This window comes from Brugia malayi (assembly GCF_000002995.4).
Source record: "Brugia malayi strain FR3 genome assembly, contig: Bm_v4_Chr1_scaffold_001, whole genome shotgun sequence".
In the NCBI taxonomy this organism is placed as follows: domain Eukaryota; kingdom Metazoa; phylum Nematoda; class Chromadorea; order Rhabditida; family Onchocercidae; genus Brugia; species Brugia malayi.
Genome location: NW_025062475.1, coordinates 7,500,647 through 7,524,433, shown reverse-complemented (window position 1 = coordinate 7,524,433; position 23,787 = coordinate 7,500,647). Strand labels below are relative to the sequence as shown.

The following is a 23,787-nucleotide window of genomic DNA, read 5'->3' as shown; positions in this document are numbered from 1 at the left end:
CTACATCATAACCTTACCATTCTCTGCGTCTCCTTCAAATACACACACACTTTGTGATTCTTATTCACTCGACGCAGCTATCCGGGAATTCTATCATCTTGCTACTCTGCCTCTCATTTTATTTGAACTCCTTCAACTTCTCTTTCACTTCCCAATCCTCTTCTCCATCAGTTCAATACACTGCTATTTTATATTCGCCAGGTCGATGGATAAGTTGCTAAGATCACTTCCGCTGTTGCTTTACCTACATCGGTTGACTGTTTGTTGAGTAAATGTTGTTTTTCGTGAGAAAAGTGGTAGAAGCCTTTTAAGCCTGCTAGATGTCTTGAGTATGATTGATTTCATATAATGACAAAACAGAGGAAGAGAATTGGAGAGCGATTTTCAGGACATTTTAAAGCAATGGATACGGATTTGTATGATGAATTTGGCAATTATGTAGGACCTGAATTGGATTCGGATGATGAGGAAGAAGAAGATACTCTTGCTTCGGGCATTCAAAAATTGGATGGTGATGGAAAGGAGGAAGAGGAGGTATTTTTTTGTTGCATACACTTTCTGTTATTTCTGTTTTCTTCTATAACACTTCTAGTACTTCGTGATTTGCTTTATTTACGAATAGAAACTGGCTGGATTAAGAAATAATTCAGTTTGATCTGAAATCATTGTTTTTAATCGAAATCTGAATTCATGCATCAATCTTCAGGATGATGAGGCAATGAATGAAGATGCCGATCAAATACCGTCGAATCAGATCGTATTGCACGAAGATAAGAAATATTATGCGACAGCGGTAGAAGTATGTTTCGTATACACCAGTTGTAAGCTTGATTTCTCGGAAACATGCATCTCTTATTCTCGACAGCCTTATGTGATTTAAACAGGAAAATTTTATTTGGTTCGTATTTTAGAATTTTCAGTCGAAGATAACATTTCAGATTTATGGAGAGGACGTTGAAACAATTGTGCAAGAAGAAGATGCCCAACCCTTAACGGAACCAATCATAAAACCTGTAAAACAAAGGAAATTTCAAGTCAGTTCGTTAGACTTTCAATTTCATTGAAAGATTAACTTAATTTTGGAATGTTTTTTCTGTTTTTTTTCTCGTTAATTTGTTCATGGATTATTATTATTTTTCAGGCACTCGAGCATGCTTTACCGGAAACAACATACAGTAAGGAGTATCTTGCTGATCTGATGGACTGTCCTCATGTTATGCGGAACATTGCAATTGTTGGTCATCTCCATCACGGAAAAGTAAACTTTCAAATATACGTAATTTATTTATCAATTTTCATTTAATTAAGAAGAATGGAAAACTTCTGTTCAGATAAACAGAACTGTATTTTCTTAGACAGTATGAAAACGAAAGAAAGTCTGATTATTATTCTTGTTTTTTCAGACTACTTTCATAGACTGTTTAATGGAACAGACACATCCAGAATTTGTTCGTGGTGAAGATTCAGATACTCGTTATACGGACACTTTATTCATTGAGCAGCAACGCGGTTGCAGTATTAAAGCTACACCAATTACTATTGTCATGCAAGATTCACGTCAAAAAAGCTTCCTGTTGAATATAATCGATACACCAGGTAATTTGCATTTTTATAATAATTGAGGATCGTTGCTTGCTGCATAATGAAAAGCTTTCCTAATTAATGATTTTCAGGGCATGTCAATTTTTCGGATGAAGTAACGGCAGCATATCGTTTAAGTGACGGTGCAGTAGTTGTCGTAGATGCACATGAGGGAGTGAGTTCTATCATTTTAATATGAATAATCCTAAAATATGAATAATCCTCGAGTTTTGTGCAGCTTAAACTGCGTAAATTTTTAGGTTATGTTACAAACTGAAAGAGCAATTCGGCACGCTGTGCAAGAGCGCTTACCGGTTACTGTCTGCATAAACAAAATTGATCGGTTGATATTAGAGCTGAAATTGCCTCCCACAGATGCTTATTATAAACTTCGTTTTGTTCTGGACCAAATCAATAGTTTACTTCAGTGAGCTTGTACACAGTTTGAACTCTTTTCATTTTATATAACTTGTTTTCCATAAGAAGGCAGTTGTGTTTGTTTTTATTTTTCGAAATTTTGTTTTCAGAACTTTCAGCGATGAGAATGAAGCAGTGAAGATTTCACCTTTGCTTAACAACGTGGTTTTCTCTAGTTCTAGATACAACATATGCTTTTCGTTAAGAAGTTTCGCTGAACTTTATTCCAATAATTATGGTATGTTTGATTTACAGAAACTTTTATATTTTTAGAAAATCCACCATTTCATTTTTCTTGTGAAATTCTTATGGCTTTGCATTTTTCATTCTCTAATTTTACAGGAACATTTAGTGGAGAGGAATTTGCAAGACGCTTGTGGGGAGATCAGTATTTTGACAAAAAAACCCGGAAATTTGTGAAAAAACCGCCACATCAAGGGGCTTCACGATCGTTTGTAGAATTTGTTCTTGAGCCGCTTTATAAAATATTTTCTCAGGTTAGCAGTCGCTGTGTCATCGTCATTTGATTGAATTTTCCTGTATGCTGCATATAATGTTTTGTTATTAAGGTTGTTGGTGATGTGGATACATGCCTACCATCAATGATGGCTGAACTGAATATCAAATTAACCAAAGAAGAGCAACGAATGAATGTACGACCACTAATTGCCCTGATTTGTCGTCGTTTCTTCGGCGATTTTAACTGTATATATTTGGACTGTGTGATGCACTTATTGGCTTTATTTCATGTATATGAATTTGGAAAAAAAAGATTCTGGACTTTCGTACGAATTTTTGAAGTAATTGAAGCTGATTCATAGTAGTTGCTTTTTTTATTAGACAACATTAATCTTCATTTCAGCCTTTGTCGACCTCGTTACGCAAAATATCAAATCACCATCAGATAATGCAAACACGAAAGTGGAACATACTTATTTAGGACCGATGGACAGCAAGTTGGCTCAGGCACTCATGAAATGTGATGCTTATGTAAGAATTAAAGCGTTCTTTTTTTTTTTTTTTTTTTTTTTTTTTCAGGTTAAAAAGATAGATATTCAGTTTTGCAGAAATAGTTGAGAATCCAAGAAGTATATATTTGCTTTAGGGTCCTCTTATGGTCCATACTACAAAGAATTATGCAACAACTGATGCTACATCATTCCACGTTTTTGGTCGAATTATCAGTGGAACATTACATGCTGGACAAGACGTACTTTTTTTTTTTCAGTTTTAGGCTTCTTAGCTTTCAGTAAAATTAATTTTAAATGCATTGAAAGCCGGATTTTCACTGTTGCGAGAACAAAAGAGGTCTGAATTGTAAATGTTTTGCAGGTTCGAATTCTTGGTGAAAATTATAGTATTCAAGATGAAGAAGACTGTAGGATTATGACTGTGGGTCGCTTATGGATAAGCGTTGCGAGGTTTCTTTATTTTGTTGTTTTTATGTTTTAATTTTTAGAACACTTTTTTTTCTTTTATTTATTTTTTTTTTCTTTGTTGCAGGTATTCAATGGAAGTATCTCGTGTTCCAGCTGGAAATTGGGTATTGATTGAAGGGATCGATCAACCAATTGTGAAAACGTCAACTATAATACAAGTTGAATATGACGAAGATGTAAGCTGAAATTCTCAGACGTTTTTGCGGATTTAGGAAGCAACTACTTGGAAGACAATGTACAATGTACTTGACTTTAGATTAACCTTTGAATTTTTTAAAGGTTTACATATTCCGACCTTTGAAATTTAACACGAAGTCAGTTGTCAAACTCGCAGTGGAACCCATTAATCCTTCAGAGCTTCCAAAAATGCTCGACGGTTTGCGTAAAGTATGTTTTTCAGTAAGAGATTTTTACAAGGTTTTTTTTTTTCTTTGCATCATTAAGATTATGCTGTAAACGTTTTTCCTTCTCTGCCTTACAGCATAATCTTTACGTCTTTCTTTGCAACGATTTTTTTGCTTGTAGAATTTGGCAGTTATGTTGAACGCAGTTAAGTTAAAAATTTTTTTAGGTGAACAAATCATATCCATTACTAACAACTCGTGTTGAAGAGTCTGGAGAACATGTTATGCTGGGTACGGGAGAGCTTTATATGGACTGCGTAATGCATGATATGCGGAAGGTTCATATTATCAGTTTATTTTTTTCTTTTTTTGAAAAAGATTTTTTGAATTTTTTATCAAAAACAATCTCGAAAAGCTTATTTCCTGATTGGTTTTGCTAGATTAGTTTACTCTAGAGTAATACATAGTGTTATTTTACTGTATATGCAACTTCTCGTAAATTCACTTAAATTTAGGTGTTTTCGGAAATTGATATAAAAGTGGCTGATCCTGTTGTCTCGTTCTGTGAAACCGTTGTTGAAACATCATCACTGAAATGCTTTGCCGAAACGCCTAATAAAAAGTTCATAAAATTATTCATTTTTGTAATTCATTTCTAGCATTAGTTTCTCATGTTTCAAAGAAATTTTTGATCTCCAAAAATTTTCCATTTTATAGAAATAAATTAACAATGATAGCCGAGCCATTGGAGAAAGGTCTTGCGGAGGACATCGAAAACGAAGTAGTCCAAATTGGATGGAATAGAAAACGTCTCGGTGAATTTTTCCAGACGAAGTATGATTGGGATTTGTTAGCAGCACGAAGCATTTGGGCTTTTGGTCCAGACACAACTGGACCAAACGTACTTCTCGATGATACTTTGCCATCAGAAGTTGATAAACAGCTGTTGGGGACAGTTCGTGAATCACTTGTGCAAGGTTTTCAATGGGCTACACGTGAGGGACCACTTTGTGAAGAACGTCAGTTATCTTATTTTCATCAGATATTTGTGCATTTTCGACAAGTCAAATATTGTTTGAAATATTGGAGGCATTTTTGTCAGATTTCAGCAATACGTAATGTCAAGTTCAAGATGTTGGATGCAGTGATTGCAAATGAGCCATTATACCGTGGCGGTGGTCAGATCATTCCAACAGCTCGTCGATGCGCTTACTCCGCTTTTCTGGTAATTTTTGATGTTACAAACCACTGTATTGCATTATCTGCATTTTTGCCTATTTTGAATAGAATAGTTTTTGTATGATAAACAAAACTTCTGAACTTAATCTTTTGTCTCTTAGTAAATGAAAAGACTAATTTGAAGATTATAGTTACCCAAAATAACTGCGGCAAAGGAATTTATTTGTCGATGTATGAAAAATTAGTTTATCTTATAAATATTTCATTGAAATATTGGACTTGTCTGATCAAGGTTTTGATTAAGATGGCTACTCCTCGTTTAATGGAACCATATTATTTTGTGGAAGTAACAGCACCAGCAGATTGTGTTAGTTCGGTGTATACAGTATTGGCAAAACGACGTGGTCACGTGACTACTGATGCACCTATTCCTGGATCACCACTTTATACAATCAAAGCTTACATACCTGTCATCGATTCATTTGGTTTCGAAACTGATTTGAGAACTCATACTCAAGGACAGGCATTTTGTTTAGCTGTTTTCAGTCACTGGCAGGTACATATCAGTTTATTTAAATTTGACTCAACAATCGCAGCTGTAGATTTGTTAGAATTTCTTTCAGTTCATTCGCTTTACGCATCTTAAAACATACAATCAAAATAACTTTCTTTTTCGGATTTCAGAGATAATATGTGGGATTAACTGGAGGTTCTAATTTTTCATAATTTTGCAGATAGTACCAGGCGATCCATTAGATAAAAGTATCGTGATAAGGCCTCTGGAACTCCAGCCTGCACCCCATTTAGCTCGTGAATTCATGATAAAGACCAGGCGTCGAAAAGGTCTTAGCGAAGATGTTTCGGTGAACAAATTCTTTGATGATCCTATGCTTTTGGAATTGGCGAAACAACAGGATGTTTTCAGCTATACCAACTTTTAATATTTTGTCGTGTGTCCGATCTCGTTTTTTATTTTCTTTTTTTCTTGAATTTGAAACTTCTGAGAATTTCTGCTTCTCCAGGTTTGGGGAAAATTTTTTTTTTTTGTTGTTTTAATTCTTCTAATGTTTTTGTTGGAACTGTTGTTTAAGCAGTATGAACTTCATAAAACCACGAGATTTTAATGTTTTGCAAAAGTTGCACAACTGTAAGGCTTATTGTTCACGAAACATTGGTTCTTTGTTGATTATTTGACCAATTAATAAGCCATGTTTCGCTCGTCCAAAATATTATGTATTATACATTGTTGATTTGTTTTCACGTCGAAATGAGTTGCGTCGTATCTTGCTGAAATTAAGTGGAAGGGATTGTTCTTGAAAATATATAGAGGGCAACACGCTGGAAGCTTCCGAATATTGATTGATGAATTAATATTTGAACTCAAAGTAAACGTCTTTGTTTTAGTTTGTTGAACCAGCTAAATTTGAAATATTTAAAATTAAAAAATTAAAAGTATTTGGCTGGATATTGGTAGTTTGATTATTTTTTCAGCTACCTTCTTCATTCCTTGATTCTCGTTGTCTACTGTTGCCCTTGTAGACCAGCCACTTTTAGCTTCATTTTCTTCACATAGTCGCTCATGCTTTACGCCTGATTCTGGCCGTCGGCGAGATGACATTCGTCTCATAATGTATGCTAAAACTTCCGTTCAGAGTGGGATTAATTCACAAAATTGGAAGGACCAATTAATAGAGCAAGTCAAATCTATTACCATTTTCAAAAAGATTTGCTTTTTTGTTGCTAGTGAAATGTTTTAGGATTTACGAAAGAATTTTCTACGGAGCTGTTAGTTGTGCAATCATTACTAGAAATGTGAGTTTTGCTCGCAACTTTTTAATCAAATTGCAAAATGAACTAACATAGTCGGCGAACAATGTCTTCCATGCTTTGCTGAGGCTCCTTTTCCTTGGCCCATTGTTGGAGTTCTCCCTTAGCGAATAAAATAAATATGATCATGGCAGTGAGATCAATAGCAGCTGCTATCAAAAATGATATCCTCCAACCTTCTTTGATACCCTAGATCAATTTTTTCGATTCATGGTTGAAAATTTGGGCATTTCTTTCTCGCGAATAGTGTAGAATTTGCTGTATGGTCAACATCCAAACTATTTGACAAAATGAGTTAATTGATTTTTTATGAGTTTCTTGTCCTAATGATGACATGCTGTGTTATGTTCTTTCAAACGGATTCTAATCACTTTTTGCTCTTCTCTGCAATGACCGTTGATGTGGAATTGACTGATGCGAAGTCTTCACGGTTTGGAGTTTAATGATACCGACGTGGTTTTTACGCCAGGCCAAGATCGTAACTCAGTGAATGTGATGATATTAAAGGATATGTTGCGAAGTAACACACAACTTCACTAATTTCGTAAAATCACATGCAGAAACGTGCACAACAAACCTGTGTAGCGACAAGGTGTTCCAGAATAAAACCGCCAGCACCAGCCAAAGCGCTAATACCATTTGAGAAACCCATGAGGATGGGAGCATACCTTGGCGCTATATCGAAGTGATTTACATTGAATCCTGTAACTAGAATAGTTTATCTGAGAATTACAGGAAAAAGCCGAATTGCGGTTCTACTGTTCTAATGGGGTATGCTTGGCGTAATGGGTAATGTGGGGGAAATCCCGGGAATGTTTTAATGGGGAGATCTATCATACCTGCGATACCAAAGCCACTACATCCTGCAGCAAATATTAATGTGGTAACTGCAGCAGATGGTTCACTGATAAGAGATAAGCAGCAAAGAAATAGCGCTTCACCACCAAAACCTGCAAATGAAGCTTTTTCTCTCACAAAAATTAATCCAGCAATGGTGCAATATATTTGCTGGTGGCACCTTATGATATGAGAGATACCGAGATGGTGATTCGTAATCATTTCCTTCCTAACTGATTTAGCAGTGTCTGACGAATTTTATTTGCATGACAGTCCATTGTAATAATGTTTTTATTTAACTTCTCGGGTAAAATTATACTTGAAATTAAAGTTTTCGCTTTTTCATAATTCGGCAATCGCTCGAATGGATAAAAATCTTTGAATGATTGAGTTTAAGTTTGTGAATGAGAACCAACCTAATGTGTTGAATAATTTGCGAACCATCTGAGTTGACATTTTACCAGTTGAGCGAAGGTAATCGGCCATTTGACCCGAAGCTAACACAACTACTGACATCAGAGCATGCGGTAGCGATGATATTAAACCACCCTAAAATTGGGAAATAAGTCACTAAAAATTTGATTCTAGAAATCTCGTGAAATATTATGGTTGTTTAGCGGAAGAAATGTGTGAACTTACGCTTTGTATTTCGAGGTGCAACACATCCTTCATATATGTTAATTGATTACCAAGCAGTAGAAAAAAAGTCCAGGAACGGCAAAAATTATTGATAACAATTGCCCATACCGGTGCGGATAACAAAATTTCTTTCCATGGAATCGTTGTTAGCTAAAACTTCTAATTTATACTGATTTCCATATTACTAGAAACATTAATTCTAGTGCTTCCGCAATATACGAAAAAAGAGTTTTACGATTGTTATATTTTTCAGGAAAATCCAGTTTATAATACCGTTGCTGGTGAAGATGTGACTTGCCCAACTTGTTCGATAATAAATCGTTTTTCGTCATCCGAAATCGATTTACTCTTTTCTGGTGTTGATGCACTAACAGCGAACCAAATTGGAAACCACAATATCCCCGCAGCTCCTATAAATTCAGATATAACTGCCTCCAACCACTTTATGTTCAATTTAATATTTGATTGATTTGAATTGAATTCTAATTAGGCTTACCAAAAAAATAAAAAGGTGCACACCAGTCGATATACGAAACAAGATAAGCAGAAATCGGTAGACCGATCATTACTCCTAGATATCCACCAGTAAATGTGGTTGTGGCAAGTTTGGATCGTTCCATCGGTGGTGCCCAATGTCGCCAAACACCATGCATTGCTGGATAACTTAGTCCCTTGAAATACAGCTATGATCTTTCGAATGAAACGAAATTTTTTTCTTTCACATTGCCCAGAAATATGCCAAAATCATTTAAGCTTTTGGTATAATATGTCCGATTTAGTGATTAAAACTAGGCAATCTATCTCTCTAATAAATTAAATTCCTTGTCTGAGGATTCTGGAATTTGTGATTTTCACGTTCTTAACTTCTTCTACAAGGAATTTTTATCTTAAAAATCGAGACAAAGCATAAGACCAAACTACTTACAGTATTTTCTGAGCTCTAGCAAGTAAAGAGTCATTGCCATATGTATCCTAATGCTAACATTACTGAATAACTAACTGCCTCATTTAAAACAAGTTTAAATTTTACCAGTGAAAGGCCTTGACAGATTTGTATGGCGAGGACAATGAAATCAGTGTGTGGATGTGCGCTTAGTGCTAGCGCCAAAAATAAATTAAGGACGGAAGCAACGAGTATTGAAAATCCGAATAATCTGCAATATTTATCCTTTTGCTTACCAAATAATTTTGCCGAAGACCAAATGCGCGAGGAAACATATGTTTACAAATAAACAGCAAAACAAAAAGCTCACAAATTCGGCGCAAATTTGGCTGCAAGCATACCGCCTGGTATTTGTGTAATAGCATAGCCATAGAAAAACGCACTCTCCATAAAACCGAGCTCAGTTGGTGACCAATAAAATTGCTGCGTCTATAATAAACACAATTAATACAATTTTACACTGATTTGTCCGGTGTAAGGATTTGATTTTCAACAATTCTAAGCAACTGTAATTTTGGTTTCTTTTCCTTTCTGTCGTCCTTAATTTCTAATCTGTCTTCATTTAACAACTACTTGTCGTCTGAAATTGTAACTCAGCTAAGATCATTTCAATTACTTTAATTTAATCGTCAAATTTATTAATCAGCTTTCGTTACATTAATATTACATTTAATGGTTCTTCCTCAACTATAAAATATTTTTTTTTTTTTTTTTAATTAATACAAAAATAATGTACGATCTGCAATTATTACTTTCCTTTCTTCTCAAATACTAGTATGATTCTTTTAAATTAATTTCTACAAAAAACACCAAATCGCTGGGAGCAGATTGCACATTTATTTATTTATATCGCTTTTTATTCTTCAATCGTTTTCACATCCGTTATGCGACCTGTATTTGACAATTTCAATTGGACATTTCTCTTCCAAATTGCATTAATGTATTGATTTTACATAGTTCAGTCATTTTTACTTGGTGTGATTCACAGAATATTGTAAGCAATTCCTTGAAATCTTCTTATATTCAAAGAGATTTATTGAAATAAATCTCTTTGAAGTCTCCTTTATCGGAAGTCTATCCTGGAAAATGACTGTGCTATCTCACAATCTAATTATGTCCAGAGGAACATTTGACTTTTTCCTCTTGTAGTTCCTCACAATAGTATCCTTGATTAGTGGATGACTGTTTTCCTCGACAATCTTGAAAATTTGTTTTCTGTTTTATTAGGAATAAATTCATAAGAATAAGGTAAATTACTGGTTAATCCAGGTAACAGTGGATTATAAAAAGTATACTGGTCATTAGGCTCTGAGTTACTGCTCCTATATTTTTTTCATTCTTGAGAAAATTGGCTAGATTACCTTTCGGATCGTCACCTGTAATATTACATCAAATTGCTTTGATCGAAATTTAAAATTAACATTTCTTCAGACTTGAGTCGGCCGTTTCGTAGCTTCTTTTAGTCGTTCTCCTAAGATTACTTAGCCAGGCAATTGATTCCAGTACCTTTATCGCTTCAGGCTTATCCTAGCTTGATTAATATTATTGTATGTGGCTTAGATTCATTCCAGAAATTTTGTGTCAATTTCGTCCTCTCTCTTACTTCTATCTCGACAGTTCGAAAATCATAAAACCATTGCTGATTAATCTGCAACACATATTCCACATACCCTTACGTATGTATCTTTTGCCTTTTTATTGAGATTGTTCATAAGTTCAATGCAGTTTGGTATTTCATTTTCAAAGCGTTTCTGATCGCGAATGGCTAAACTTCAATTTTTCATTTGACACATAAATCAATATCTCTCCCATGTAGGCTCCTTATTAGCGACTTGCATTTGTAATGATTAACTCACTTCTTCTGATAGCGTTATCATATCTGATAGATTTTGACTTGAAAGAGATCCATTACTTTTGTGAAGTCATTGAACAGAACACATACGATAAAGTTACCAAACGTATGGAAAATTCTGCACCTATCCTTTTATATTACTGTACAATTTGTTGCTCGCAGCATTGTTTGATTTTGGTTTCTTTGGACCGAAATGTCGGAATCATCACAATCCGTTTCTTTCCCATAATCACCTGGGACACTTACTATTATTGCTATTATTATCACTATTATTATTATTACTATTATTATTATTATTACTATTATTATTACTATTATTATTATTATTACTATTATTATTATTATTACTATTATTATTATTATTACTATTATTATTACTATTATTATTATTATTACTATTATTATTATTATTACTATTATTATTATTATTACTATTATTATTACTATTATTATTATTATTATTATTCTTATTCTCATTATTATTAATTATTCTTATTGTTATTATTATTAGCACTATCATTGCTGCTGTTATTATTAAAATTTATTCGTATATATACATAATTATTGCCAAATGGATCGGTGAAATTATTAATCATTCGTCCTTTCGCAGCACCAAAATTGCAGCGAATTCCGAATGCTATAATGAAACCAATATTTGCCAGTATTGCAGTCTGCCAGCGCTTCTTCTTCAAGAAAAATACGTCCTACAAAAATATGTAAATTATAAAATGATTACTAATATTTAATATCCTTTCAGAAATAAATGCAAAATTGTTAAACTTTTCATACAAATGTCACTGAAATCACAAAAAAAAAAAAAAAGAAAAACTGTAATTTCGAACCGATTTTTCAGAAATGCTATGAAGTTGCTCGATATTCTTTGTTTTTCGTCGTGTTAAAACGCTGCAATTTCCAATTTAATTGTTTTAAAATTTTGTTTATTTCAGTTTTTATCAGAGAAATATTCACAGCCTAACGTATTCCCAAACAACTTTGTTATTCTGACCTTTTTGCTTTTTGGATAATTGTTTCATTTTGTTTAAATAGCCATTTCAATGATTTGGATTGCGGCAATGACATACTGGCTTCTACATCCTGCAAGTTTCATGAAATTTCACGATTTTAAGTGAAAGATGGTTTCAATTTCAACTAGACACTATGTCCTCTTTCCTTCATTCTTCCTCTTTTCTCTGTAAGTTATATAATAAGAAACTTACGGAATTTGCACGCGGTGCTTTGTCGTTTGAAAAACAAGACATCGCCATCGGGGCTGTGTTCTTTTTTATCGTATAAAAAAAATCTACAAATCTGGGTCGTCAACGATTTAATAATACTTGCAAATAAAAGTTCCGATGCATTTCGATGGTTGAAGTTAATTCTATTTGGAAGATTTCCTTTTGGCTAGTCACGATACGACAAGAAATCTTTCTATGAAACTTGTTTGGAATGCACTAACGAAGGCAAATGCAAGAAACAATCAAACAAACATAATCGAGCAAACGAATTTAATCAAATGATAATGCCATCTTCTTTTTAATTTACAAACAATCAGGAAATTAAATTTAATGGCTTTTGAAGGAAATACTTTAAGAACTGCTAACTATTTTCTAATAAATACCAAATTCTTCTGCTTAAATTACCATTCAAAAGAAATGGTTGTAGATAAGGATCGTTGATACAGAGAGATCTTTGGAGAGAAAATACGAATTTGAGGGAGACAATTTCTTTTTAATAACCCGGGTCTACTGGTACAATATCCGATCGCCGTTAGTATTAGTTAAAAACCTTTCTGTATTTCAAGAATTGCTTTCCATTTTTAGAAGTGTTCGAAGAGCTGACAATCAGAAGCACTTCTCGTTCATTTCAACATCAATTTTAGATATGAAAAAGATGCAAAAAAAAATTTCTTTTTAACTACCTATTCATACCATTCATCTCATACAAGCATCATGCATACTTTCAAGATTGCTTTATAATTCTTGATGTTGGGTACGAATCATATACAAATTGCTTGTAGTTTAGTTTGAAGAGGATTTACAGATTTTAACTAAATTAATGATTTTGATACTATTGTACTGAATAAATTTCAAGAGCGGTTTAAGAAAAAAAATAAAACAGATGTTGAAAATTTTCAAATACAATAAAAAAGTAAAAAAAAAAATAGTTTCTCCTCATAATTGCGTAAAAAATCCTCATGAGAATAATAATTTACTACTGAGATTCTGAGATTAACCTTAAAAATAAAAAAAAATTTATTTTTCAGCAGTGAAACAAACTGACTTATTTTTCTTATTTAGAATCTGAAATATAAATATTCATTTCCATTTTGGATTACCGTCCAGATTTCTTCTTCTCATTCTATCAAAATTATGGATAACATTACTTTATTCCCATAAATACAAAATTCCATTAAGTTTACAGAAAATGTTAATATACTGCAAACAGAAATGTCATAAACGTATTCCGCTAAAACTTGGGGCAGATATTATTTAACATGTTGAAATGGACGAATTTCTTTCACCATAGAATTTTGCGCCAAATTATATTAAATTAATTGAGAATGATGGGAGAAGATGGTGAAGAGAAAAAAGAGAAAGGAAAGGAAGACGGAGGAATGCGGGAAAGACGACGCAATTGGAAACCGGCTACTTTTTAATTGTTTTTCAGAAGATAACTCAGGAATGAATATTGAGTTCGCAGCCGACCGATTGCAAGACCACTGCAACCCTTTTGCTTTGAGGTTATCTTTTTCTATCAGCCCAAAGTTTTACGTGAGATTAAAAGTCATAAATTGAAGGTTGAAGTGAGAGGAATGTGCATGTTGAAATACTACGATAAACTTTTAAAAGCAAAGTTTTGCGCAGACTTATTATAAACTTGTGGACTTATTATAAACTTGTGTTTTATTTCTGATATCAGACGAATTATCAAGTATGCACAAAAAAATTATTTAGAAATAAGCACGAAACAACTTATCTCCCAAAAATAGAACATTAAGCAATCATCTCTTGCAATCTGCAATAATATTATATGTTTTTTCCGATCATTAATTATACCTCCTCTCGTGATTACGACGTAGCAAATATCAACTCCTTAAAGCAGTCAACATTGATTCTACTGCTGAGAAGGCTACTGATAGTTCCGAAAAAAAAAAAAGGAAAAAAACATCAAAATCTTAAAATATGTTAATATATAATTCCGATAACAAATAAACTGCTGCTAGGAATTGTTAATTTAATAATGTTGAAATATCAACTTGTATGGCATCTTGAAATGGTCGATGATATTTACAAATGGATACACAGGAGGTTCCATGATACCATGGAAGAAAGCATTGCCAAATGATGATCTATTCTGAACAAATTACCTTTGATTAGAATAAAAATTTTCATCTAAAGATGGAAAGCTTTCAACGAAACTACGGAAGTTTCATTTTTGAAGTATAAAATGAAAGAATTTCGACGATGAATTCGTCATTCAGTCTGTCTTAAAAACTGGAATATGCAGGTGTATGTCATTTCTTTCTTTCCATCGCTTTCACATAGTTAATGTATCCACTGGTTTACGTCGCTCACTTACCCCAAATCATTCTATTTTTATACATGCATATTGTTCAGAAGTGTGAATGATTAATGAGGCGGTGATAAAACGCAATTTAGTACACTTCGCAGCTACCTTGAAGAAATACTGTCGCGTAATGAAGAAATATCGGGAAACTTCTTATCACTTCTAATCAAGTATATTAATTAATCCTTGTACTCCTTCAATACCGTGCAGAGTTGGAAATCTTTTCAAGTTCTACTAAAAACCTGGAAAACCATTTTACATGCAATAGCTTATATTGCATGTAAAATGGCAAAATACAATTTACTATACATTTTGATCCAATTTTAAGCAGCTTTTTTGTTATGATTAATATTGATCTCTGTACTAAACTCATTAACCAATTTTTATTAATTAAAAGACCGAGTTAATTCAGTCGGCAAATTCGATACACTGTACGAAAAGAAAAATTAAATATCTGCAAGGAAAGGGCAAAAAATCATGAATTTTTATTTTTATTTTTCGGTGTGATGATTGCAAAAGCTTAGAAAGAAATACTCAATTACCGCTCTTTTTATCTCTCCCAATTATTATACTCCTGACTATTTACTTTCCTGTTTCAAAAATATTTCCTAATTATGAAAATAGAATTCAAACTGAAATAAAAACAAATCAGTTAAAATCATGAATATTGCATGAAATTAATTATTATTGCAAAATACAAAAATGATGCAGTAATTCTTATCATTGAAAGTTGATGACTTTCTTTTCCTGAAATTATGAATTGGCTGAAAAAAAAATCGCCAAATAATTGATAAAAATAGTAGCTTCTCTTCTTAATTCATCTCTTTCTTCTGGTGGGTAACGCTAATTACAAAATGATGCAGTAATTCTTATCATTGAAAGTTAGGTTTATGATATATTTTGGAAATTTTTAAATAATTCACTTGCATTTTTATGCAACTCACTTGGACATTCACTTCTTGCAATTGATCTACAAACATTGCTGTATAAATTCACCTTTCATCTTTCGAAGGATCCAATACAAGAAACAATACAAATCAGTCTTTAAAACATGGAATAAATTTAGTGAGCTGAGTACCCGTGACCCAAACCTGTTAGTGTGTTGCTTTCACCTGATTTGAAATTTAAGAATTTTCGTTGTACAAATCTCGTGATTGACCAAACTATATTAGAGTGATAACGGTTGGATGGAGGTCATACGTAAATGCACTTAGAAGATAATCATCTATGTTTTTTTTTTTTTTTTTTTTTTTTTTGGAATAGCCATAAACGTTTGTGGCTGGCCAAGTCTTTCGAATATCAGAATGATCTAATTCGGCAGTTCTTCCTAAATGTTATATTATTTTATCATTTATACATAATGATGAAATACATGTTGTATTTCTCTTAACGTTGTAGCCAGTTTGCATTTTATCAACATTTTCTTCTAGTCAAAAGTTTGACCTTTTCTAAAATTTAAAACCAGTTCATTTGCTCGTTCGAGATATAAATTCTTACTTCATCTGAATTACAGAGTATTCGGTTACACACTTACAGCAACGATAGGTATTATTTATATTTTGAATACCTCTCCTCTTCAGTATTATATCTATGTGATTATCTTTAGATCGATAAGCTGATAATTTCAGATCAACCAGCAATCCTGACCATTACAGGAAACTGTCAGTGAAATCGCTGATTTCATCTCTGCACTAAATGTATTCGTTTGCTACGGAGCAAATTCGCCTTTATTAGTGCTGTTTCTACAACTGATCACGTATTCTTATTATGAAAATTTTATACAAGAAAATTTGTGGATCGTCGAATTTTGAATGCAAATAGCCTTGATAGCAATTTACATTTCATAGTGCTATTTTACATTCCATTGCATTTAACATTTTACACTTCACCGCTTTATATTCCATTATAGTTGATTACGCTGAATTTTAATAAGCAGTCAATGCTGATATGATAAACAGGTTGAAAGCTTAGTCCGAGGTTCAGCTATGCTCCTTATGATAAGTGTTCATATGATAAAAAAACAGAAATTACAAATGGAAAATTGACTCCCATTCTTTCCATTTCCTTTTCAAATGACATGAAGATGAATCGAAATATTTCAAAAGAACTGACTAAAAGAAGTTTTACAAATTTGAGCTACCAACAGTGGTGGAAGGCGGAAAAGTATCGGCGAGGAGAATCATCAATTAAATAGTAAAATAAAGTGATTCGTTTGGAATAATGAAAACAAGAAAAAATGATAGCAAAGTATTACAACAGTAATTTGAAATAATGTGATATGCCACCCAATCCGTAGTTTACGTTAACCACTAGCCATTAGCCATTAGTAGTGTTGTGTTAGCTAATCTCAACTCTATCAATGAGTCAACAAAAGTCTGCATTCATTGCTTTTTAAAAACGAAGCACCAATTTTGAACTGTCAATTTTTGAAACAAAACTCTGGATCCAAAAATTGTTCCTAGTCGTTAAATCTCCAATGATACCAGAATTTTCACAAAGTAATCAATTCCTCATTGAAAATTTTAGTGATATGTGAAGTCAGAGAAAGGATCATTGTTCTCTTTAAAATCAGTGATTTTTTTTTTGTGTTATTTAAGTTTGAAGTATTGTGTGCTTAACTTCTTGAATGTACAACTTCCTGACGATAAAATGAAATAATAAAGAATAAAGCAGATTTTTGAATATTATCTAATGTATGATGACACTAATACCTGCATAACTTATGATTAGAAGAAACGATCTCGATATCGTTAATCCGTTCTATTTTAACAGATTAGAAAAACTGTCACAAAGTGCTGAAGAGCTGGGAAAAGTAATTTTACTCAACATTAGTGATCGATGGGGTGATCTACACTCACTTCAAACATCATTATCGAATTGTTGATGTTTCATTTTGATTCGAAGGAAACTATCATTAAAAATTAATGAGGGATCCAAGATCCGAAGTATCATCTTAAAGGTTCCTGTTCAACACCGTGTTTGATAAGAAAGTGTTTTATATTGATAAGAAAGATAATCATTTAAGCATCACAAATTGCAACCATTATGGTGTTATTTCACATATCCCTATCGATTTTACTATATTTCTAGTTTTCCTCTCAACTGCACTGGATGAGTCTAACTTCCTCTTTGATTGATTCGAAACCTGTAGCTTTCCTTACATTTAGTTAAATGTGAAACATTTCAAAAGTTCTTCAACACCATAACATATTAGCATTATTATTGGACAAATAACTCATATTTCAAAATTTGGCTAATCATAATTATGCCCGATAAAGCAGAAATTCTATCTCTATTTCCATGAAGTTCAAATTCATCTGAAAGAAATAATCAATTATATATATATATATATATATATATATATATATATATATATACATGCATTTGTTTATATTCTCAGTTATGTTTATTTATTTACTGGATTGATAAATGAATAACAATTTTTAGGCTAAAGGTTTAATAGTTAATCTACTATTTGATATTGAAAAACATTCCGAAATAATGCAATTCTATTATGTATAATTTTAATACTTATTGCACTGTTTATTAATTGGATTAGGAAAGTATTGTCAGACAAAAAGAAATTCTAACGATTTTTTCATTTTGGTTCGAAACATATTTTAATTTAAAGGAATTAACCTGCAATATTAACAAACCTTTAGTCTATCATCTGCTCAAACTTTAACTATAATTCTACATTTGTAATTTAAAAAGTTTTGCAAGGAAGATAAGAGCCAAAAACAGAATCAGGAGCATGCAAAAAATCCTTTCGAGAGTTTGAGAAGCACGTTTCTAAGTTGTGAAATAAAGAAATTTATTTCTCGTCAACAAAATACTTTGGTTGTTACGGTTCTCTTTCCAAATAAATACGTCTTTAAGCTTATTTATAAAACATTGTTCAAAATGAAGAAATTGTTTTGTTAGCAAAATAAGAACGATATGATTTATAAAAAAGACTATAGAAAGTGACAACTTTGCTAGACTGAATACATCTGACAATAACCAAGGAAAGAAACTGTAGCTCATACAACAATGGTTAGTGAACATAGACTTGCAATTGTTGTACATCTGAAATTCAGACTTAGGAAAGATCATGAAAATGCTTGAGAACAGATAATCACTAAGATTTCTGATTATTCGTTATAACACATTGTACAATTCGTTGCTGTAATGGATTTAAGTATTTGAGGTTCTCATTAATTAATATATGCTACTTAAGTTTCTAGGAATTAATTTCACTATTATATTGTTAGTTAGCAGAGCTATTATGTACACATTTGATACAAACGATGTTTGTAAAGCTGTAATAACTTTTCATTCCGGATACTTTCAACTTTGGTTTATAAGAAATAAAATCATTCGACCAGTTATCATATAAAACATAAATTCAGTTAGTTGTAAGCAGAAGAAGCAGAAATATGAATGAGGCTTGAGAGATGTCTACGTATTTTTTCTTGTAATGTCGTTATTTATGATCTTGTAACGAAATTAAAAAAATAATTATCGCTTAAAACTGTTTCAAATCCGATTTCATTTAAAGTTTTGGCTGAGTGTTGCTTTTGAGCAAAATATATTGCTGACAGATACATAAATTTTCAATATTTAATGTTTAGTAGCAATTAAAATTGAAAATTTTTATATTTAAATTTTTTTTTTTTGTAATAGTATGTGAGTAAAGAAGAAATAATTTCTGATAATAGTAAGGCTTGTTAAATAATATGCTAACATTCATAAAAATGATAGAAAAGTGAAATGTGAGTGCAATCTATGGCAATAATTATTTCATGTTTAGAAACAACTTTTGGATATCATTAATGATTTGTTGTTTACACCTGAATTGCTTCATGTTAATAACTCTGCAACGCATTCTTTTCCTTTCATTATGTTTTCCCTCAGTCTGCTGATTATGAATGGATTATTAAAATAGACGTTACTTTTTAAACAATACCAAGAGAATTTTTTTCAAAATTTTCAACAGACATGCTTATTTACGTTCTGACAAAATTTAATTAACATATCAGTTTTTCGATATTAATTATTGTACATTTAATTTATTGATTGAAAGATTCTAATCACTAAAGGGGTTTCCAATTATTGTAACCTTATGGAACATTGAGCTGTAATTAATGTACTGCTGATTCTAATTCAGTAACGTGAAAAATCGAAAAAATTAATTCGTTTTGATCAGAGATACGATTACTTCATTGTTATCAGTAATCTGTAGCTGATTAAGAAGGAACTGCTACAGTTAAACCTATCTTGCATTAGCAGATAAACTTTACTTAATATTAATCTGATTTTTATTTTCATTAATTACTCAACCTTAATTGAAAAATTGATTAGTCTCACTGATCATTATTGGTCAAAACAATAATGGTTAGCGTTGTAAATGCCTTTTAGATGATTGCAGAATTTCTATCGTTGTAAGGGTTCTGAAGAAGTAACATAAAGAGCTATAAAAATATTTTCGAAAAATGTTGCCATACGCAAACGAAAAGTTTATAGATGTAACTATTTGAGAAGAATTTATATTTTTGCAACACATCTAATCTGATATTCACAAAATTTTTAATTTAATCCATTATGCGTTACGCTATTATTTAACAAGAATCTATTAGTAACTAATGTTCAGTTTAGCTATACATGATATATTTCTGCAAAAATGTGAATAAAGTAGTAAAGGCATTAAATATTTCATCAATAAAACTGATACGATAGTAGAGGACTTTTCTGTTTGTGAGAGATATGTCTATTTAAGACAAAAGTTTAGCGATTTATACTGTAATAGTTGACGAGTAGTCTTCAGAGAAGAATGAAACAATGATATTAGTACGTTGATAAGAGCAGTTGTGTCGCATGCAGGGAACTCCTTTCAAAAATATTTAAACTTTTCTGTTTTTCCTAACAATCAGTTTTGCAGCTTTAATCGACAGCTCCATCTGATCTTTTTTTTAGAGTTTGAAGTGAAAACAATTTCACTGTATCTGCAGCTTGGATTATTGTTATTGATAGTCCTTTTAAGTACTTAAACAAATTCCAACAATGGAAGCATTCATTCATTCATTCAATTCAGTGTTAGAGATAGAAATAATTAGCTCTCAAAATAGCTCTTTTTTAATTTATGAATTACCATTTCTTAGAGATTATTTTTGGAAAGCTCAAATAGTAATTTTAGGATTTTGCTGCCTGTGACAAGGAATTTTCTCACCAATTATAAATGTAATTAGCTTAGTTTAACGTTTTCAGCATGCATGAAAACTTTTGTTTTAACGCTTGTAATGCTTTTTAGCAAAGCCATTCATGCAGCGACAATTCCCATGATCATATTATTTAATGTATCCTAAAAAGGTATTTCATTAAGTTCAATCAAGCAGTTCTTTTTATTGATTATAAAAAGACATATGATGTCAGTGGTTGATTCATTCTTGTTAAATTCACTAATCAGTAGTGATAAGTTAATCACAATGTAATGTCATTAGACACAGCAAGCAAATATATGAAGCGCTTTATTCAGATTTCCATCTGACTCATAGAATTGCTGACTAATTTTGGCTCATTTCAACTTATTCATGTTGTGTGTCCAATTTAAATGCAAACTTCACATCACTTTCAGTTGCCAATTTTTTTACGAACACAGCGCCATAGTAATGGAAAATAGGGAGCTATTCTTAACAATTACATTTGCTATTTATGCATTTGAAGGATTTCTGCTTATCATTTGCAATGGTATGGTTGAATTAGTATTAATCAAACATCGTCATCTCAGACGACAATACATCATTTTGTTTGCGCAGGTAATTAACCAAAATGACATTAGATTATTTGATGTCCAATAACTTTACTTATCCGTTCCTTCACTTTTTAAAGCTGTTTCTGCCATTTTTTTAAATGCAGTATCTCATTCATAGATTTTTGCCGACACAACGTTGGGATTTGGATTTTGCCTAGCCGGGATCGGTCGTCTAATTGTATTAGGACTTGGATGCTTTCGGATAACCAGACGATCTTGCTTGTTGTTACCATGGTCAACAGTGATTACCTGGTAAATTCTAACATTTTGTTTTTCATTTTTTTTTTATTTATCTCTTCGTCTGTAAGTTCCTATGACCCATCCTAATCAGAATATTGCTAATCGGAATATTAATCTGCAAATAATGATTCAGGTCAGAGTTAATGTCAGCAATATCGACACTTATGGTAAGTACAGACCGCATCATTTCACTTTTATTTCCTATGCGATATTTCGAGAAGAACTATTCATATCAAATCAAGCAGGTTAATTTCCAATTTTAGCATAAAGCACTTTTTTTTTTTTGAATCTTTGGTTGTAAGGACTCCGAAACATCCTTCTTGAATTTTGCAATTTTTCAATTTTACATTGAAATCTCAAAAGCCTTAAGTAATGATCAGAGCTAAATTTCAGATCACTTTTTATTTCGGTTCAGTGTCACTATTCATCTTCGTTTGCTGGTTTTTTTCCTTCAAAGATACGGAATCTATGTTGCATGGTTTTTGTTGGTAAATGTTGATTAGTTCACAGATAAATTGCTAAACCGGATCATTTCACTCCTTACGGAACATCTATATTCAGGTCAGGTGATGTTCTGCAGCCGTTTTTCGCGGATTTGCATGCTTTGGTGATGATCATTTCCACATCCTTAAGTGTTATTCTCTACATTGCTGTGTATTTGTTGAGCAGAAAACATCTTCGCCGGATAAAAAGTAATCAATCGGTTAGTTTACATTTGCTGTTCTTCTAACTGAAGAAAAGGAAAAAGATAGGTAAACAGAAAGGAAGAAAAAACAGAACAAACAGAAGGCAGTAAGGAAGAGACAGAAGTTACTTTAGATCAGATTGTTATAATTGTCTAGGGCTTCTTATATAATCTCCTTTTTGTTGGTATTGTCTGTTCCTGTTTTGACTGGCCCTAATTTTGATTGATTTAAGCGCTTTCTTCAGATTGAAAATGAATTCTTCCTACCACAAAAATCCAATTTAATAATAAATTGAACTAATAATTAATAATTAATATAATAATAATAACAGTAATAATAATAATAAACAACAACAATAATAAAGTAAGTAATAAATAAAGTGAATAACGAAAGTCTATTTGAACATTTCAAGTGGCTCATTTTTAAGATATTTTTAATGTGATGCAAATAGAAAGTGTTTGAACTTGAAATTTCGTCTATGTATCTGATGCAGTGTGAGCACAGGAGACAAATACTCCAATACTGTATATTTCAGGAGACATCGCTACGGTTATTTGAAGCACGCCAGTGTAAGCTTACCATTACAATGGGTGTTTCCTGTGTGTTCACTTTGTTTTTTTACGTGATACCATTATGCATTAAGTTGTTGATAGGCGATAATGATGACGATCCAACAACCTACTATTCCGAATTGATCCGTGTAGCAGTAGCAATTAGTTGTAATCTAAATCCATTAACAAATATAGCTGCAATCCTCATAAAACAGGACGATATTGCGTGCCACGTGAGGCAATTATTTCCGGAATGCATTCAGAAAAGCATTTATAAGTGTGACCAAATAACACTTGTTTGTGGCAAAAGTGTAACTCTGGCTGTTAGTTCAAGAACGAACTGAACTATAAGTCATGTTGAACAAATGAATTACAAACAAAAGCAATGTTAAGTGTCATCGTTCTTAAATTACTCATCGTTTACTAAGTTTACTAACTTCAACTTCCATACTTAAGGACGATGCTGATCATCTACCATATCGAAATGTCTTTTTAAAAAAAATTAACGAGAAATATTTTGTCGTAACAACATTCACCGATAATATGTCGTTAAATTGCTTTAATATGATTTCCTGATCCGTCGATATGGCAACTCAGTTAAATCATCAATTTTAAGAGATAAGTTTTCATTGCCTTTTCACTCTTATTAATTATTCAATAATAATAGCCGTACATATTCAAATCACATAAATTTTATAAAAAGTTGAAACAGCATGTGTACCATCGACTTTGAATAACTATTGTGGTTTTACTGCATCAACTTTTATCTAAACGTTAAAGAGACAGTGATTCTTTTGTTTCATGAATGTAAACATTACCGCAATCATTTAAAGTGAATTCGCATCGAAAATGAATTCTGCATGATTGTGCTGAGAAATATCATTGGTAATGCAGG

General features: G+C 32.1%; 3 protein-coding genes across 4 annotated transcripts; 2 read left to right on the top strand and 1 right to left on the bottom strand.

Annotated features, from left to right (window-relative positions):
• Positions 1-402: 402 nt before the first annotated feature.
• Positions 403-5,901, top strand: Bma-eftu-2 (Uncharacterized protein; the record flags this gene model as incomplete). Its single annotated transcript, XM_043076957.1, has 21 exons — positions 403-534; positions 707-799; positions 939-1,034; positions 1,142-1,258; positions 1,404-1,596; positions 1,674-1,756; positions 1,842-2,008; positions 2,109-2,236; positions 2,341-2,495; positions 2,568-2,703; positions 2,861-2,988; positions 3,104-3,208; positions 3,331-3,419; positions 3,502-3,613; positions 3,717-3,824; positions 4,009-4,119; positions 4,297-4,403; positions 4,499-4,800; positions 4,891-5,006; positions 5,265-5,516; positions 5,695-5,901. 21 exons carry the CDS (start codon positions 403-405, stop codon positions 5,899-5,901), a joined length of 2,937 nt encoding a protein of 978 aa, XP_042932891.1.
• Positions 5,902-6,217: 316 nt separating this feature from the next.
• Bm4991 (Uncharacterized protein) lies at positions 6,218-12,323 on the bottom strand (the record flags this gene model as incomplete). Of its 2 annotated transcripts, XM_001900307.2 has the most annotated exons (15): positions 6,218-6,247; positions 6,456-6,595; positions 6,820-6,976; positions 7,365-7,489; positions 7,627-7,737; positions 8,041-8,173; positions 8,264-8,413; positions 8,537-8,673; positions 8,760-8,934; positions 9,294-9,417; positions 9,517-9,635; positions 11,616-11,762; positions 11,901-11,961; positions 12,065-12,153; positions 12,276-12,323. In XM_001900307.2, 15 exons carry the CDS (start codon positions 12,321-12,323, stop codon positions 6,218-6,220), a joined length of 1,746 nt encoding a protein of 581 aa, XP_001900342.2. The 2 variants fall into 2 exon arrangements, with proteins under 2 accessions (XP_001900342.2, XP_042932890.1); XM_043076956.1 differs by lacking the exons at positions 7,627-7,737; positions 8,041-8,173; positions 8,264-8,413; ... (6 more) ...; positions 12,065-12,153; positions 12,276-12,323 and having other exon boundaries at positions 7,365-7,439.
• A 9,030-nt stretch (positions 12,324-21,353) lies between these two features.
• On the top strand, positions 21,354-23,236 carry Bm10687 (Uncharacterized protein; the record flags this gene model as incomplete). The annotated part of the gene is made up of 6 exons (XM_043076955.1): positions 21,354-21,419; positions 21,534-21,667; positions 21,789-21,900; positions 22,049-22,143; positions 22,217-22,358; positions 22,877-23,236. 6 exons carry the CDS (start codon positions 21,354-21,356, stop codon positions 23,234-23,236), a joined length of 909 nt encoding a protein of 302 aa, XP_042932889.1.
• Positions 23,237-23,787: the final 551 nt, after the last annotated feature.